This window comes from Oryctolagus cuniculus, chromosome 5 (genome assembly GCF_964237555.1).
Source record: "Oryctolagus cuniculus chromosome 5, mOryCun1.1, whole genome shotgun sequence".
In the NCBI taxonomy this organism is placed as follows: domain Eukaryota; kingdom Metazoa; phylum Chordata; class Mammalia; order Lagomorpha; family Leporidae; genus Oryctolagus; species Oryctolagus cuniculus.
Genome location: NC_091436.1, coordinates 70,896,482 through 70,915,518, shown reverse-complemented (window position 1 = coordinate 70,915,518; position 19,037 = coordinate 70,896,482). Strand labels below are relative to the sequence as shown.

At 36.3% G+C, this 19,037-nt stretch overlaps 1 protein-coding gene across 1 annotated transcript in view; it reads right to left on the bottom strand.

Annotated features, from left to right (window-relative positions):
- Positions 1–19,037, bottom strand: part of ASCC3 (activating signal cointegrator 1 complex subunit 3) — a 366,541-nt gene that overhangs the window by 196,414 nt on the left and 151,090 nt on the right. The window contains exon 13 of the mRNA XM_002714874.5: positions 17,342–17,413. Coding sequence (XP_002714920.2) covers positions 17,342–17,413 — 72 coding nt within the window. The remainder of the gene's footprint in view (positions 1–17,341; positions 17,414–19,037) is intronic.

Sequence of the window (19,037 nt, the reverse complement as noted above, 5' to 3'; positions counted from 1 at the left end):
GCATTTGGTGAAGTGGTTAAGTCACCACTTGGGATGCCTGCATCCCATGTCACAGTGCCTGGGTTTGGGTCTTTACTCTCAATTCATGGTTCCTTCTATGGAAGGAGGCATTGGTGATGGTTCAACTACTTGGGTCTCTGTTATCCCTGTGGGAGACTAGAAATGAGTTCTGAGCTCCTGACTTTGGCCCTGCCCAGCTCCAGCCATCAGGAGGAGTTGGAGAGTGAATCCGTGAGTAAGGTCTCTGTCTCTCTTCATTTCAAATAAAATAAAATTCTGCTATACATCAAACTTAAAAAAAGGAAAAAAAATTGTGTGCTAATAAAAAAAAACCAGAAAAAAATACCAAATAACTTCTTATAATCTATCTTCATTTGTCTATACCTATGAATTATTAGCAAATTTTAAGATATTTTATATAATCAGTATGGCCCCGAGATCATTTCCCAGATGGGCCAGGGTATTATAATACTACTAGATTTCTATTCTCTATAATTCAAATGCCACATTATGTAAATCTGGTTGAAATAACAGATATAGAGAACATAAGGGAAAATAAAATATGATCCTAAACCTTCATTAATTATTGCAGTCTGACTTGTCTACTTATCATTTTGTAAATTATTTTCTACAGTAGCCAAGAGAAATATTACTTACAACTTTAAGTAGCAATCTCTTTTTATTAAAGTATCCATCATGTCTTGTTCAGTAAAAGAAACTATTTTTCTTATTAAGAATTTTCTGTGTGGAGGCTCCAACAGAAGTCATTACAAGGTTTTGGGTGACCATAAACATATCTGATTTTATGGTTTGTTAATTTGGTTAATTAATTTAAATAGACTTATATGGCAATTATAGCAGAGAGGATGGTATTGTTTCATAACTCCAAAATCATCTTAGAAATACTTTTGGTAACTGAGAAGCAGTTAAATGTGCATATGTCATTGAAATAAAATTGGAATTGTAAGATCACGTTAAAAATGATGTTGAATTTAAATTAGATTGTTTTATAAGCTGTTTAAGCTTTTGTCTGAGGTTAGGGTATACATTTTAAAATATTTTACATGGCTATTTTTAGTTTAAAAATCATTTAATTTCAAAATGTATGATGGAACCAGCGTTGTTCCAGCAAATAAAGTGTATGAATTTCAGTTCTGGTCTTAATTATTTGAATTCTCAAAGAAACTGTTCTTCATATAAGATGCTGACTTAAATTAATGAAAGAGTAAATATTCAGATAATAACTACTGAAAAAAGTGGAAGGCTTAAGTCACTGATATTGTGTCAGACTGTATTCAAAGGAAAGGACTACGTAAAAAACCAAAAATTCTACTTTAGGCACTCATACATACCAGTGTGATCTAGGATAAATTATTTCACTTTCTCAATTCTTAATTCCCAAAAGGCATAGATAATGATATCATGTATCTCAGGATTACCATAAAGATCAAAGGATATCATGGAAGTGAAAAGATACATTTAGGAAGCCAATGGCTTCCAATTATAGAAAGCTTCAACAGCACCTGGCTCTTTTGTTAAGTATACAGATTACTGATTCTCTGCCCTGATCAGGTAGGTCTGGGACAAGCCAAGAGATTACATTATTAAGAAGTTCCAAGAAGTGCTACTACTCTTTTCTGGGAAAACTGACTATCTGTCACAGCTGGTGCCTTGTCTACAACTGTTAGGGTAATAAACATAAGTAAAATTGATTTGGCCTAAAAAACCAAATGGTTAAACCAGTGTATGATTTTTATAAACTGACACTCATATAACTATTTTTTTCTCTTCTGTGCATGTATACGTGCACGTATATGTCTGGGAATATATTTAAAACAGTTACACTTAACAATTTCTGTAAGAAGGTTGAACAAGGTGAATGAGGAATAAAAAATTAATGAGGTATTTGAAAACAAGAGGGAAGAAGCAAAAGATTGCTTCTCTCTCTGTCACACTGTCTTTCAGAAAGAAAGATAATAGATATATAGATAGGTAGATAGATAGATGGAAAGATACATAGATTGATTGATTGATTGATTGAAATGTGAAATCTTGTGTCAAAATCTCCATCTTGGAAAGTTCTGCTAAGAAGGAAGACCAGGAATGGGAATAATCTGACAAAGATACAACGTCATGGCAGATGGGTGTCCCACAGGAAAATGTTGAGGAATGATGTTTTCTATTACATGGTATGTTTGGAATTGGCTGTTGCACAGGTTAAAGGAGACTAGGGGTGGGAAATTTATAGACTCCTGGTTTACGCCTGCACTTGACTAGCAAACTCACTTATTTTTCTTGCTTTCAACTCTTCCCAACTAGCTTTAACCTATGTTCTTTAGAATATTAAGTTCAAATAATTTCAAAAAACATGATTCTGAAAGGGGCATCAACATCAGTGTTCCCTGAGAACTTGATAAAACTACAAATTCTCATTCTCATGCCAGATCTGAGCCAGAAACTCAGAAAAACTTTTAAAAAGAAGAGAAAAAAGAGAAACTCTCATATGTACATATGGGGGAAGAGGTCTGCTACTCTAACGACTGAATTAAAATACAGCATTTCCTGTATTTTAAAGAGATGCTTTATCTTTTTGAGCATCCAAAAATGTCATATGTCCCTTTCTTAAAGATTTATTACTGGTTACCTTTTATTTTCAAACTATTTTTGTGCTTCCCTTAGCTCCTCTTCTAGTCTGTGGTCATTCAACAAGAACATGACAGGCACTGGGGACATACAGTGGGCAAGCCTAGCAGTAGTCCCTATGGTTTTGGAGTTCATATATAGTAATTGTGGCTGTACAACCTTCCCACTAACATCCAATAGTGGATATTCAATAAATGACTGCTAAAACTCCAATCTTAACATTGGTCAGCTTTCATAAAAAAACATTTCATTTTGAGTTGAGAGTTTGACTTAAAGCTTATAAACAGGATGTGGACTGAGTTAATATTTTTCCCTGGCACCCTTATTAAAATATAGGGTATAAAGCAAATTTCCAAACATTCAACTAGAAAAATTTTCTTTTTTTATTATATTTGTTTATTTATTAGAGAGGTAAAGTAACAGACAGAGAAAAGAAGAGACAGGGAGAAAGGTCTTCCTTCCATCCACTTGTTCACTCTCCTAAATGGCCACAATGGCTAAAGCTGGGCCAATTTGAAGCCAGGAACTAGGAGCTTCTTCCAGGTCTCCCATGTGAGTGCAGGGGCCCAAGCACTTGGGCCATTTTCCACTGCTTTCCCAGGCCATAGCAGAGAGCTGGATTGGAAGAGGAGCAGCCAGGAGTTGAACTGGTGTCCACATGGGATGCTGGTGCCACAAGCTGAGTTTTAGTTTACTATGCCACAGTGCCAGCCCCTGAAAAAATTTTCTGGATAGTCTTTTTTTCAACTTATAAGTAAACTTTCCAACAATATTTATTTTTATTTTTTTATTTTTTTTAAGATTTTTTTTAACTTTTATTTAATGAATATAAATTTCCAAAGTACAGCTTATAGATTACAATGGATTTCCCCCCATAACGTCCCTCCCACCTGCAACCCTCCCCTTATCTACTCCCTCTCCCCTTCCATTCACATCAAGATTCATTTTCAATTCTCTTTATATACAGAAGATCAGTTTAGCATACATTAAGTAAAGATTTCAACAGTTTGCTCCCACACAGAAACATAAAGTGAAAAATACTGTTTGAGTACTAGTTATAGCATTAAATCTCAATGTACAGCACACTAAGGACAAAGATCCTCCATGAGGAGTAAGTGCACAGTGACTCCTGTTGTTGACTTAACAAATTGACACTCTTGTTTATGGCATCAGTAATCACCCTAGGCTCTTGTCATGAGCTGCCAAGGCTATGGAAGCCCCCTGAGTTCACCGACTCTGATCATAGTTAGACAAGGCCATGGTCAAAGTGGAAGTTCTCTCCTCCCTTCAGAGAAAGACACCTCCTTCTTTGATGACCCGTTCTTTCCACTGGGATCTCACTCACAGAGATCTTTCATTTAGGTTTTTTTTTCCCCAGAGTGTCTTGGCTTTCCATGCCTGAAATACTCTCATGGGCTTTTCAGCCGGATCCACATGCCTTAAGGGCTGATTCTGAGGCCAGAGTGCTGTTTAGGGTATCTACCATTCTATGGGTCTGCTGTGTATCTCGCTTTCCATGTTGGATCGTTCTCTCCCTTTCTTATTCTATCAGCTAGTATTTGCAGACACTATTCTTGTTTATCAGCTTGAGCATGTCCCAAATTGCACATCTCTTCCCTCTCTTATTCCCACTCTTATATTTAACAGCGATCACTTTTCAGTCAAGTTTCAGCACTTAAGAATAATTGTGTACTGATTACAGTATTCAACCAAAGGTATTAAGTAGAACAAACAAAAAACAATACTAAGAGGGATAACATTATGTAATTTATTTAAAAGAGAGGAGTGAGAAGGAGTGAGGGAGAGACGTATCTTCCATCTGCTCATTCACTCCTCAAATAGCCAAACAGTCAGGGCTGAGTTAGGAGGAAGCCAAGACCCAGGAACCCTATCCATGTATTCCATGTGGGTGGCAGGAACTCAAGTACTCGAACCATCATTCACTGCTTCCTAGGCCGATTAGCAGGGAGCTAGGGTAGAGGCGGAGCTGCTAAATGCTGATGTGGTTTGTGGTTTGTGGTTTGTGGGATGTGGGATGTGGGATGTGGGATGTGGGATGTGGGCATCTCAAGTGGCCACTTTACCCACTGTGCTACAATGACGGCCCCTCTAGTAACATTTAATGAACAAAAATTAGTAAATTTAGTCTTTTGATACTATTGTGAAAATGTGTGTACATGTTATAATGCAAGATTGAAATTCTGTAATTTTAAAAAGAAACAATCTGTGAAATAAAATATACTGAGGTATTCTAAAAACAAGAACAAACTGTGGGGAGCAACTCGGACTAGACTAAGTTACTGAAATTAAGACTTATTCTATCTATCTGCTCTCCCACAATATGGCGCTGGGAGAGGAGTAAGCAACTTTTACGCAGCTGCCAACTTTTACGCAGCTGCCTCTCACCAACTTGAGTGATGACCTGCAGGGGCTGATCCTGCTCCTGATTGGAGGAGAGCAGCATGCTCGGCGTGTGGGTAGCAGAGTTGGGATTGGTGGAGGAGGACTACAGAGGAGGAGAGAGACAACATGCACGAGGAACATCTAAGGGGAACATCCGGATAACATCTGAGCAGCCCCCGAGAGAGCCGGCCGGAGGTGTGCCACTCCCCCGCGGAAGTGGGGAAAGTGGCCAGGGGGAGCCGCCCTTCCACGGAGGTGGAAGGATCGGCAGCCAACCCGGGAAGAACCAGCAGCAAACCCGGGAAGAACCAGCAGCAAACCTGGGAAGGGCCGAGCAGACAAAAGAACAGCGCAGGGTTTAGTGTCGTTCCTCCGTGAAGAGGGGGAGCGACACAAACAAAAACCCAAATTCTGGATTTTTAAGTCAAAGACAGTTTCTAAACAAAAGCCACCTATATTAAAAATGAATCAAATTAATCAACCAAAATAATGTATTATTGATGGGCATGAATAAGAATGCATTCTCACTTTTTGGAAAGGTAGAAAATTTGACACCATTATATTTAGATTACATGAATAAAACTATTACAACTGAAAACAGGGTGAAAAGTGACATATTTAGAACATCCATTTTATTAATCATAACAATTAGCATTTAATAACTAGTATTTATAATCAGATATCCTGGACCATCTATTAATGCATAGTTTTGCCTTTTTTAAGAAAGATTTGTTTAAATATTATTAGATTCGCCATTATAATATAAACTACATAAATAGGGTTACTTTATCCTGTTCTAGACAAATGGGAAAACTCTAGTTCTCTGACCAGTCTTCATGCATTACATTATGTAAATAAGCCAAGGGAAGTCATCTACAGTAAAGAGGAGAGGTTCGGCCGCTCCTCTTTACTGGATAATTAGATCTACACTCTGCAGTTCAGAGCCAGTCCTGGTCTCATGCTGTGAAGCCGCAGTTCCTCTCAAGACACTGAAGCTTTTCAGTGATAAACAGATCTGAGTTACCACTATTGAGCTGTATTTGGGGCATAACACTGAATGTGAAACATATCCCTTGCCAATTTTGCTAAAGGAATCATTTTACTATTTATCAACTTGTGTGTTTCAGTTGTGGAAAGCTTTAAATGCTATGTTTAGTCAAATCTATAAAGCTTTTTATTTTATAAAACCCTATAATATTTGTTATCAAAATGTGCAATAATAAAAACTCCTAGAGGACACAGAAAGTATCATGATGACTCCCTGTCTCCTTCTCTCTCTCTGTATATATATAATTACTTCTAGGTAAGCCCACTTTAAAAAGTATTATCTTATAATAAATTTCCCATACACCAGGACACTGGACATGTATACACTTACATGTATTTATAACATGCAGAAGAAAACAAACATCATCAAGTACACTAATTTTATCTGCTCATAATTACACAAATTTAATATATGATCTATCTTTGGGGTTTCAGAAAAATTTCTTGGCAATTTAGGCTAACTCAACAAATTCTTACCTGGTATCAGACTAATCTATACAACATACAAATTTATTTGGCGCACCAGAACTATGTAAGAATCATGCAGGCCTATGTTTAAATTATAATTCAGCATTCACATACTACATTAACTTGGGCAGAATTTACTTGTGCTTTATTTTTTTTTAATCCATAAAATGGAGATAATAACACCTACTTTGTAAAGCTGCTGTAGGGATAACAAATAAAGTCTGGCATCTAGAAAGTGGACCACATTTGGTAGGAGAATCTTCAATTGCTTTACACAGGTTTCCTTTACATTGACCTCAGATCTGCTCTCTGTAGATCCCATTCACTGGGATCAAGACCAGTGCTGCTCTGTGAGGCAATGGGAAACAAGCTGTACCTCTTTTTACATGTAGTAATTCTTCAAATATTTCGACTGCTATCAGAGCTCCAGAATTGCTTTTTTTTCTGAACTAAACATCACCAGTTCTCAACGCTATCTCTCATAAGTGATGGTTTTCATGGTTTCATATTAGATGAGTTCTATGTTCTTCATTTTCTTTCAACAGTGAAAAGTAAGCATTCAAGCAAGATAATTTGCTGAATAATTGATTTGTTTAATTTTACATATGCTTTATGACTAACGTGTTCTCAACTTGATTAACTATCTTCTACTGTCATGGATGTAACAATCTGAACATCAATTCTAATTATCTAGAAACCTGGAAGAGTTTAAAAGGCATATGATAGCACCCATTTTTAACGTTTTTAAAAAATTTAGTAACCTCAACATATACTTTTATAAAAAAGTATTTTTTACTTTTACTTGCATTTTTAAGAAACTTATTGAGAATTACTGTGATTTCACAGATTTTTCATGCATATAACTGTTAACTTCCTTAGGTATAGATATTTTTGCTTGGAACTTACAAACATATTATCTGTACTATCATCTCTTTTTAGGGAAACAATTTAAATGAATATGTCAGTTTTGAGGGGTAAGACAACAGAAGAAAAGTTCTTGTATCAGCTCCTACAGTTCTTGTATCAACTCCAAAGCTTATTAGATACTTGACTTTAGGCACAGTATTCTTAAAACTCGTTTTGGCAATGGAATTGTTTTTCTATTAAACACTTCTGCAAGAACTTAATTATTAAAACAATTAAAGAAACTGAGTAGATCCAAGAGAATTAAATCTCTAGTCTTTCTTCCAAACAATACAGCTCCTCCCATTTTCAAGCTCATGACAACTATTCCTGGGTACTTCAGAATACCAGGTTGAAGCAGTCTAAAACTGACAGCTATATAGTAGGAAATCCTGCAGTGGAAAGGGACAACTCAAAAGTTAATTCCAAGTCTGGAAACTGAAAAGCACAAGATAAACCTAGAAGATTCTCTTTTATCAAAAAAAGAAGGTAGTGCGCTAAGAATGAGGGGAACATGTGAAAAGGATAAAGCAGCATGTTGTATGTGAAACGCACATGAGCTTTGGAGAGCCATGGTTTGAACAGCCTTTGGCTCTTCCACTGAAACAGACATGTAAGTCCCAAAGTTATGGAGTGATAATGCTGATGGGGTAGAGGCTTGGCCAATTATGGTGTCTGAAGGTGGTGCATTTGCAAGGTGACTGGACTGGACTGGATGGCAAGGGAGGAGCACCACGGTTGAGTCATAATGGTTTTATAAACAGACACCCCCTGGATAGCTTGCTGTCTCCCTCTGCTTCCTGGCTGCTCACCACATGATAATTTCTCTGCACATGATCTGACATACGTAACTTTCACCTCAATCATATGCCTGGCCAGTGGAACCATCCAATCTTGGACTGTGATTCTCCAAAACCATGAGTGAAAATAAAACTTTCTTTTATAAATTAGGTCCTCTCAGGCATTTCAGTTGTAATAACAAAAGCTGACTAATACAGTCACTTAAAACTCATTTGTCCTTATGATTTCAAAAATACAACTGCAAGATAGGGAAAACCAAAAATCATAGTAAAAAAATAGAGAGCAGAGGGCAAGCATTTGGTATAGTGGTTAAGACACAGCTTGGAATGTCTAATTCTACATTAGAGTGTCCCATATTGGCTCTATTCTTGATTCTAGCCTCCTGCTAATACACAATCTGAGAGGTGGCAGGTGATGGCTCAAGTAGTTGGGTAACTGCCACTCAAGTGGGAGACCTGGCTTGAGTTTCCAACTCAAGATTTCTAAACTGTCCCAAATCCAGCTGCTGAAGACATTTAGGGAATGAATCAGCAAATATGAGATTTCCCTGTCTCCTTCTTTCTCTCACTCTCAAATAAGTAAATGATACTTTTGTTTTTTTAAGAAACAGTGAAATCAGGGTCCATGGCAATAAGACAAAAGACATAGTTGAGAAAGTATGCAGAGTGCATATAGCAAGAAAGCTTTTTCTGTTTCTAGATTTGTTTTTTCTTTTCTTTTTTTTTTTTTTTTTTTTTTTTTTTTTTTTTTTTTTTTGACAGGCAGAGTGGACAGTGAGAGAGACAGACAGAGAGAAAGGTCTTCCTTTGCCGTTGGTTCACCCTCCAATGGCCGCCGCGGCCAGCGCGCTGCGGCTGGCGCAGTGCGCTGATCTGATGGCAGGAGCCAGGTATTTATCCTGGTCTCCCATGGGGTGCAGGGCCCAAGTACTTGGGCCATCCTCCACTGCACTCCCTGGCCACAGCAGAGAGCTGGCCTGGAAGAGGGGCAACCGGGACAGAATCCGGCGCCCCGACCGGGACTAGAACCCGGTGTGCTGGCGCAGCAAGGCGGAGGATTAGCCTAGTGAGCCGCAGAGCTGGCAAGATTTGTTTTTTCTTAATAGACTACCATGACCCAATGTTTTATCATAGTACACATCCTTTCAAGAAATATTTCAATCTCACTGGATGATAATTCTCCATGAAGTTCTTGTGCTACTTTATGGTCAGGGCTTCCAGAGCAATGGACATTACAATGCTATAAAACAGAGGATGCTTTATTCCCCTAAAGCCATTTTCTTCAATTCTAAGGGTAGTAATGACTAGAGACTATTTTCTTAAATCCCAAGGAGCCACCTCGTGACATTCCGGGGCACAGCCCTTCCCATCTTCCACAAGAGATGATCTGTTTACATTCTAAAGTAACAGATAAGGACCCTGCGTGTATCAGGTGGTCTATGTCTTTCTCCAGAAGGGAGAATAAGAAAATTCATTCACAGTTTGTATGGAAACTTAGTGTCATCGTTTTCTAACTCCTTTCCTATGGAACAGTCCATGCACATACAGACAGCTGGCTTTCAATATGTTGCTCTGCGGTGGACAAAGAAGGAGAACACAAGATGCTCTACAAATAAACACAATGCTCATCTCCTAATCCAGTGTCACATGTTCTTGTGTATATATGTGAAATGTATAATGAAGTTAGCTTTCAGCAGGCCAATATCAAGCATGTACATAGGGCAATACCTTAGATCTTTCACACTTTCAGAATTAAAAGGTCTCAGATTACCCTAGGGTACTTCAGAAAGTTCATGGAAAAGTGGATTTAACTTATGGAGTTTTTTTTTTAACTTTTTATTTCAGAATAGTTTTACATTTACAAAACAAAAAATTGTGGAGGAGTTGTACAAAGGGTTGCTTTATAGACCATTCTAAGCTTCTCTTATTAATATCTTATAATAGTATATTTGGCATCATCCATGAACATTCCCTATTTTTTTAAATTTGAACTTCCATTGTGGATATTTTAAATCAGAAGAAATACAACGTAATATTAACGGAAAGGATTATAACTAGAAGAAATAATAAAGAGAGAAATTACATAATAAAACATTTTCCAGGAAATGAAATATTTTCCAGGAAAATACTATCTCTTTTACTGATCCTCACAGCCTACAGAGGAAAAAAACAATTCCTTAAGACGATACCTTTGGTGTTCCACATCTCCAAGCTGTTCTCCCCTTAGCCTCAATATTCAACATACCATGGACCTAATGATTATCTTCTTGATTTTTTCTGAGGTTGTTTTGTCCTCTAATCCTTTAAGGACGAGGTGAGGGCTTAAGAAATTACTTCACCTTCCACTCACTATCACATACTACCTGAGCACCACTACTCTGGACACCAACCATGTACTAGGTATCAGTGAGGTAGGAGAATATAATGGTGAGTGCAAAACAGTCACATTCTCTTTCCTGTGGAACTTATGATCCCATAAGGAAGAGTGACATTACTTTAAAAAAAAAACCAGGAAAATATAAAAGTATAGCTAGAAATATAGTGTTATTATAGTTCATAACAGGGAGTTGAAAGGATCAAGGTGATTGTCTAAGAAAGATGAAGGGGGTGGGGCTCGTGCTGTTGTGTAGCAGGTAAAGCTGCTGCCTGCAGTGCCAGCATCCCATAAGGGCACTGGGCTGCTCCACTTCTGATCCAGCTCTCTGCTTTGGCCTGAGAAATTAGCAGAAGATAGCTCAAGTCTTTGGGCCCCTGTACCCACGTGGGAGACCCAGAAGCAGCTCCTGGCTCCTGGCTTCTGATCAGCGCAGCTCTGGCCCTTATGGCCAATTGGGGAGTGAACCAATAAGACCTCTCTTTCTCTCTCTGCCTCTCTCTCTGCCTTTCAAATAAATAAATAAATCTTTAAAAAATAATAAAAAAAGATAAAGGGGGTAGGATGCTCTTTATAAAGCAGAGGTTTACAGAATGCTTCCTTTAGATTTTTCTCTTAGTGAAAGCATACTTGAAACGTCTTAAGTGTATCCAAAAAAGGAGAAATATCTTTAATTCTTATGTTCATACTTAAAATGAATCTTGCTGTATCAGTGGGAGTTTGGTGTAACAGTTAAGTTGCCACGTGGGATATCTGCATCCCATGGAATGCCTGGTTCAAGTCCCAGATCCTCTGCTTGTGATCCAACTTCCTGCCACTGCTTTCTGAAAGGCAGCACATGATGGCCCAAGTTGTTGGGTCCTGTCACCCAGGCTGGAGACCCAGATTGAGAGTCTAGGCTTTGGCCTGGCCCAGCCCTGACTTTTGCAAACATTGTGGAGGGAGTCAACAGATAGAAGATATCTCTCTCTGTCTGCCTTTCCAATAAAATAAAATAAAAAAAACCTGAAAATTTTAAAAAACCGTGCTTTTATATTTCTTTACAATTTTGACTCAATGTGGGTAGTAGAGAGTAAAGCAGGCAGCCATTAAATAAGCCACAAATTAAAGTCATGTTGGAAAAAATGCACAGGAGGGAAACAATGGTTCTAAGAATTAGAGATGCTTATATCTGGTGGATAAAAATGTTTTTTTGCAAAAGGGTTTAGAATTTGTCTCAATTGGATATAATTGACTACTTTTTTTTTTTTTTTCAGGCAGAGTGGACAGTGAGAGAGAGAGAGACAAAGAGAAAGGTCTTCCTTTGCCGTTGGTTTACCCTCCAGTGGCTGGCGCACCGTGCTGATCCAAAGGCAGGAGCCAGGTGCTTATCCTCGTCTCCCATGGGGTGCAGGGCCCAAGCACTTGGGCCACCTCCACTGCACTCCCGGGCCACAGCAGAGAGCTGGCCTGGAAGAGGGGCAACCGGGACAGAATCCAGCTCCCTGACCGGGACTAGAACCTGGTGTGCCGGCGCCACAAGGCGGAGGATTAGCCTACTGAGCCACGGCGCCGGTGACTGCTTTCATATAAACTAAGAAACAATGCTAAGAAACAAAAATAATTTCCTTCAGATGATAATAATAATCTATAATCAGTCAAGTTTAAAAAGTCATTTCTTATTAGATACAGAAATACCTACTAATAATTGGTAAATTGCAAGTAAAGGGAAAATAAGACATAGCTGATTAAAGGCTGATGGTGAGCATAATCCAACACTGTAGACCCATTTTTTTCTCTTTTATATCACAAAGCCTTTTATTACTTAAAATTGGTGATAACTTTTTGAGTAAAACGTTACTAAATGAGGATCTTAACTTTTTTGACACTGTGAAAAAAGAACAAGTTAACTTACTAAATGTGCCATAATCTCTGAAGAAGTTTGTAATTCCTTCTCCTATCTCTGTAACAAAGTTTGCAAAACAGGAAAAGTCTCAGTAGAGTTAAAGCATCAATTATTTTCCCATTCTGCAAGTTACACAGGAGGAGGGGAATTATTAACAGGAATGATAAAGCTGTAGTTGCATTTGGTAACACAAAGAGAAGCTTACAAATGAGACGTCTCATTAGCTTGAGCAGATGGATCAAAATTAAAGGCTGAATCGCCAACTTTTAATTTCCCAGTAGCCAAGAAGAGCTTGAAGTCTTGCAGAGTAGGACTGTTGAAAAGTCAACATGAAAAGATTTTCTCCATCTGTCATCACACATGCCTGAGTGGAACACAACTGCATCCTACTGTTTTTAATACTTTTAAGGCAAAGCTGCACATAAAATCTATTAAGTACATGAGCACACAAGTTTAGATGATTGGTATACTGAAGCCCACAGACCACTATGATCAGAGCAGATCAGCATGGTTTTTGAACATGAAATTTGTTCTGTTATAATTTAATCCAAATGAGGAGAAAAAATGAATTCATTTATATTGAATTCATTATATTATACTTATATTGAGAAGAAACTATTAATTTTTAGAGTGAAAATCGCTTAGTTGCCTGAGACTCACAGTTCCTATTTTTTTTTAATAGACACATATTTTCAGTCTTCTTAGTAATGGTCTGGAAAGTAGCTGCTCTGATAAAATCAAAGTACCTGAGCAAACCAACCACATATCTAAGACAAATAAACAACCTGAAGGCAGAAAAGCAAAAATAAACCCAAGTAACCACTGGAAATATTTTTAAATTAATTACCTAATTTGTTTAGTTACTGTTGGGGGGGGAGGGGACACACGCACACACATATACACATACAGAGAGAAAGAGAAAGAAAGAGAGAGAATTTCTCCCACTCATTGGTTCATCCCCTAAATGCCCAAATACCTGAGGTTGGGCCAGGCCTAAGCCAAGAACCGGGAACTCAATCTGGCTTTTCCAAGGGAAGGTACCCTGCTACTTGACCCTACTGCCTTTCAGAGAAGGTATTAGCGGGAAGATAGAATTAAGATCAGAAGTGACACTCAAATCTAGTCACTGTGATATGGGATGCAGAAGTTAGAAGCGTGTCTTAATCATTACGTCAAACATTCATCAGGGAAAGTTGGGAAAGTTTGTTTTTGTTTTTGTTTTTTTTTTTAAACTGGGGGACAGGGGTTTGCATGAGAGAGTATCAGGAAAACTTCATTAGTTTCTTGTACCAGAATCAATCATTCTACTCATTTCTTACTATTGCAACTGCTATCATACATTTTGGCAACATAATAGGGCTAAAGTTTAAGTATGCAGCCCTATAAGAAATAATTTGGTGCTTCCTTAATAATAAAGAAAACCATGCTTATCCAATATGTAGTTGCTGCTTCATAATAATGCACTGATGTGAAGTTAGTTATGACCCTAACTAAATTCCAGAAGCAAATCTCTCCTTCCTCACACACAGTTTACTTTACTTAGATATACAATAAGGTATTTAAACAGAAAAGGATCTCTTAGAATGAAGTGCATAGACTTTTCAGTCATCAGAACTGGGCAAAAACATAATTAATCTGGCTTTGTTTTAGAAAAGATTTAAAGGGTGTTAATTATATATTTTCCATTTTCTGATGGATGCATACAAATTCATTTGTTTAAAATGATCATTTGGGGCCATATACAGTCAGTCATTTGGGATAATGCTATCTTCAATTTTAATTATGATGAAAAAATTCCATTCAGAATGCTTATTATTCAACTGGAAAATACATTGCTAAACTTATAATAGAAGCATAGGGCACTAACACCACCACTCAGTGAGGGTTATCTCTCCAATGAGATTTTTAAAAATGCAAAATAATCCTGTGTGGAGTTCAAAATCCTGAAAACAAACCTCCACGTGGTTGTCAATAATGAAGGACTATCGTAAAAGTAAGAATCCTTGTGTGATGGAATAAATTACGGATTTCCAACCTTGTTGAAACAGGAATCTACCTTAGCTTCCAAAATGAAACTATTAAACATTTCTGCTTTCCAAGTATCAGTGCTGGGTATATCCCAAAGGTAATCAGTAGAAGCTGCCACTTATCAAGTTCAATGAACTTACAGGTTAAATAGTACTTGGCAGATCAACGAGGAAATAAAAGACTTAAACAGATAAAGCAATCCTGTTGAAAAGATTGATAAATTAAGTTTTGGGCATCTATTTCTACTACACACAATACATGTAATAAAGAAATGAAAAGCATACAACTTTGTTGTTCAATTAATTCGCAAAATAATTCTTGAGATGACTGCAATAATGAAAATAATTTGTTATGTGTTCAATACTTACAATCTGAAGGTGCTCACATTTGTAATTTCAGCAAAACTACAGATAAACTTCAAGTAGTGGATTATAGTTTTGCTGTATTTCATATTTCCCATCATCTCAATAAGTATATTCAATCTTTGAAGATGAGGCAATTTGTCATAATCAACTTGTGCAGGAAACATCATGATGATGTTGAAATGCAGACACACCCATTTGTCCATACACTATCCATGGCTACTTTCATGCTATAAGAGCCAAGCTGAGTAGCAACAGAAAACATATAAGGTACAAAAAGCCTTAAATATTTACTCCCTGCTGCTTTACAGAAAAATTTTGCTGGCTTCGGACCTAGAACAAATAGTTGCTGTTCAGTAACTTTTTTTTTTAATTTAAAAATAGAATGTTCATGTTTTACAATTATTTATTTATAAAGTGATAAATAACATAACCCCAAAACAGTTTTGGAATGAGGATCAGAGAACTCTGATGTAAAATAAATGCAGATAAAAGTGATATGACACTGGTTAGCACTCTATATTCACATGGCCTGGATTTGAAAGTGCTTGGGAAGACTGGCTTGAATGTGTTCCTTCACTTGGTACAGACTCTGTCTTCGTTTTTCAAGAGAGGATGATACTGCCTACCTCATAGGTTGCTGAGATAATTCAATAAAATAACAAATGGAAGATGATTTGATCAATTTCAGGCATTTATTAAGAGCTAGGAAAAGTTAAGCATTATTATTATTGTCATTATTATGTAGATTATATAATCAGGATTTACTTTATTTAAAAGTTATTCTTGAAACCAAAAGCTACTGAGATTAGTGAGAAATCTGATTTTAAAACTGTTTCCCGAAGACAGACATAGTGCCTCGCAGGGTTCCATGCTCCACAGTACAATTCATCTTTGATTTGTTTTACATATTGGAGCTGTAAACGAGATTTTGTCTGGGGGAAAAAGAAGATGCCACAGACCTTAAAAGGAATTTAAAAACCAAAGAGGCAGAGAAAAATTTCATGTACCATAAAAAACTAACACATTAGAAAAATTAATCTCACAAAATAAAGTTGTCACCCAAACCATAAGCAATCAGATAATAATTAACTTTTACATAAGCAATTATTGTCATTCCAGTTTCTCTTTAACAATTTTGATTAGAGAATTCTGGACAAGAGAAATGTTGAAACTTCTTAATTTCTAAACCTGTACCAAACAATACAAAACTGTATTATATATATTTCAATTGATACTACTTCATGAAAACAGTTAAGGGGCCAGTGTTGTGGCATAGTTGGTAAAGCTGCTGCCTGCAGTGCCATCATCACATGTGGGTGCTGTTTCAATTCCTGGCTGCTCCACTTTCGATCCAGCTCCCTGCTAATGTGCCTGGGAAAGCAGTGGAAGATGGTCCAAGTCCTTGGGCCTCTGTACACCCACATTGGAGACCCGGAAGAAGATCCTGGCTCCTTGCTTTGGATTGGCCCAGCCCCAGCCACTGTGGCCATTTGGGGAGTGAACCAGAGGATGGAACATTCCCCCCAATCCCCTCTCTGCCTCTCTGTAACTTTGCTTTAAAAATAAATAAATAAATCTTTGGAAAAAAGTTATTAAAATTAAAAAAGAACAGTTAAGAATAATATATATGGGAGGGGTGGTGGTGCATTGAGGTACAGCAGGTTAAGCCACTACTTGGGATACCTGACTCCCACATGGGAGTGCTGGTTTGAATCCCAGCTAGATGCTTTAGATCCAGCTTCCTGCTAATGTGCTTAGGAGGCAGTGGATGAAGGTCTAAGTACCCGCGTCCCTGCCACCCGTGAGGGATACTGGGAAATAAAATTCCCGGTTCCTGCCTTCAGCCTGGTATAACCCGGGCTGTTGCAGGCATTTGAACAATGAAGTAGTGGATGAAAGATCTCTTTCTCTCTTTTTTCTGCTCTCATTCTCACTCTCATTCTGTATGTCTCTCTTGTCTCTCCTCTGTCACTTTGTCTTTCAAATGAAACTAAATCTTTCTGAATTAAAGGTAAAAAACATATTTTAAATTTTGCATTATATGAGAAATACCAATTACAATTTTTGAAGTGTGAGATAAACTTGGTGCTCCCTTATAAGAGTAACAGAAACTGTTACTCTTATATATTATATACATACTATACAATATATACATAATATATTATATATATTCATTTTTTCTTACATATCTGATTAAAATGGCAAAAAAACAACCAGCATGACCTATAAATACTGAGTTGACAATGTTATCTATGAATAATTTTATGACTTACATGGTTACCCATTGGGTAAAAACAGCTATTAAGAAAGAAAACCTCTGAGTCACTGCCTCAGAATTCAAGAAAAGATTTTTTAAGAGACTAAAAATTAATAATTTTTATCATTAAACATTCTCTAAAAACAGGATAAAATAAATTAAATGTACCTGGTGTCCATCCTTTACTTGCTTTAAAACACTTTCATAACACACTTCATCCATGTTATTCAATTGCTGCATCTTTAAATTTTCAAGACATGAAAAATACAAAGCGGAACAATTATAAGCTTTCTAACAACAAATAAAATTTTGCTAATACTGATGCATCTTTTTTATTTTCAGATGAATCAGAATACAGAAAAAACAAACACCCAATATGTAACAATCTAAATGAAATAAACACAATACAATTAAAAATACACATAAAATACTTCAGATAATAGTTTTGAGTACTAATTCTGCCAATGTATCAAAAGACAGCATCTTTCAGGATAATACACCAAAGAAAAAATTAGAATAATAAAATTTTCTCTTTGCTTTTTCCAGAGAAGCATGTTTTTCATGCTGTTTTCTTGCATTTCATACTATAAACTACACAGCTTTTCTATTTAATTCTCCAAGTTGCAAGAACACTAGAGATTGACTATCAAATGGCATATAAGATCTGAGTAGAGATGTAACTAGGAGAACAGTATTCTTTCATAAAAACTGAATCATATCATGAGCTTCTAAATGAAACTTTAAGAAACCTACAAGAATTTATTTTTTCTAGGAACAAACAAATTGACAACAAATTATAAGACATATTAATGACTCTTTTAGGGAATACTTAATGATTACCAACTACAGATTTTAACCAAGTATAAAACTACTAGATTTTAATCAGAAAAAAAATCTGTATTTACTACAATCATACACTTGTATAATTTACAATTTGTATGAGTTGTAATTTAAAAAAAATTGCCAAATTTCTAAATCCTCAAAATAAATGACAGCTCATCATCTAACACTATCCTATTCATGATTATAATGCTAACATATTGTGATAAAAACTCTTTGAATTTAATTAGCTTAAAAGAATTACCAACTTATATGGTACAATTGCAAGAAAATTAAGTTTAAGATGGCTGACAAGCATCTGCAACAATTTCCTTCTCTTTATCTCTCTGTGAGAACCATCTGCTATCAATTAAATTATAAAGCTAAAAATTCTAAAGCTATAAACAGTTCCACATCTAGCCTAATGATACATTAAAAAACTAAATAATCAAATGTATATTAAGGCATGACCAAAAAAATTTAGCAAGTAATAGACAAGCACTTGAAACAGTTAATGAAGTTTAAAATATGCATATCACAAGTATTGCCATGTTGTAAACTATTCTCTTTTGTACAAATCTGAAATGGCTCCCAACAATTTAAGAAATCTTACTTTTATGCAATGCATAAAATACCATACATAGTACCTTTGTAATAAGAGTCACTTCTCACATTTTTAGCTCAATTTTTACTTATAATGGCATAAGGTAAAAATGACCCTTTTTAAATAATGAAATACTTCTTAGACAAGAAGTAATATAATACAATAAAAACAAAGGCTGACCTAACAATACATGACTCCATTATGCTTTTAGTAAAGAGATCAGGAAGTATGAAAGTATTCCTTAATACTAAATATAATATAATGTAATATAATACCAAATATTAAAAATAGCTATTGTTGAACAGAATGATAGTTTTCTTTATTATAGAATAAATCAATAATAAACACCCAACAGTGCAAATGTACATGGTAGTAAATGTTTGAAGAATTAGTTAAACAAGTCCTTTTATGGACTATAAAATACTAAAATGTCATTCACGG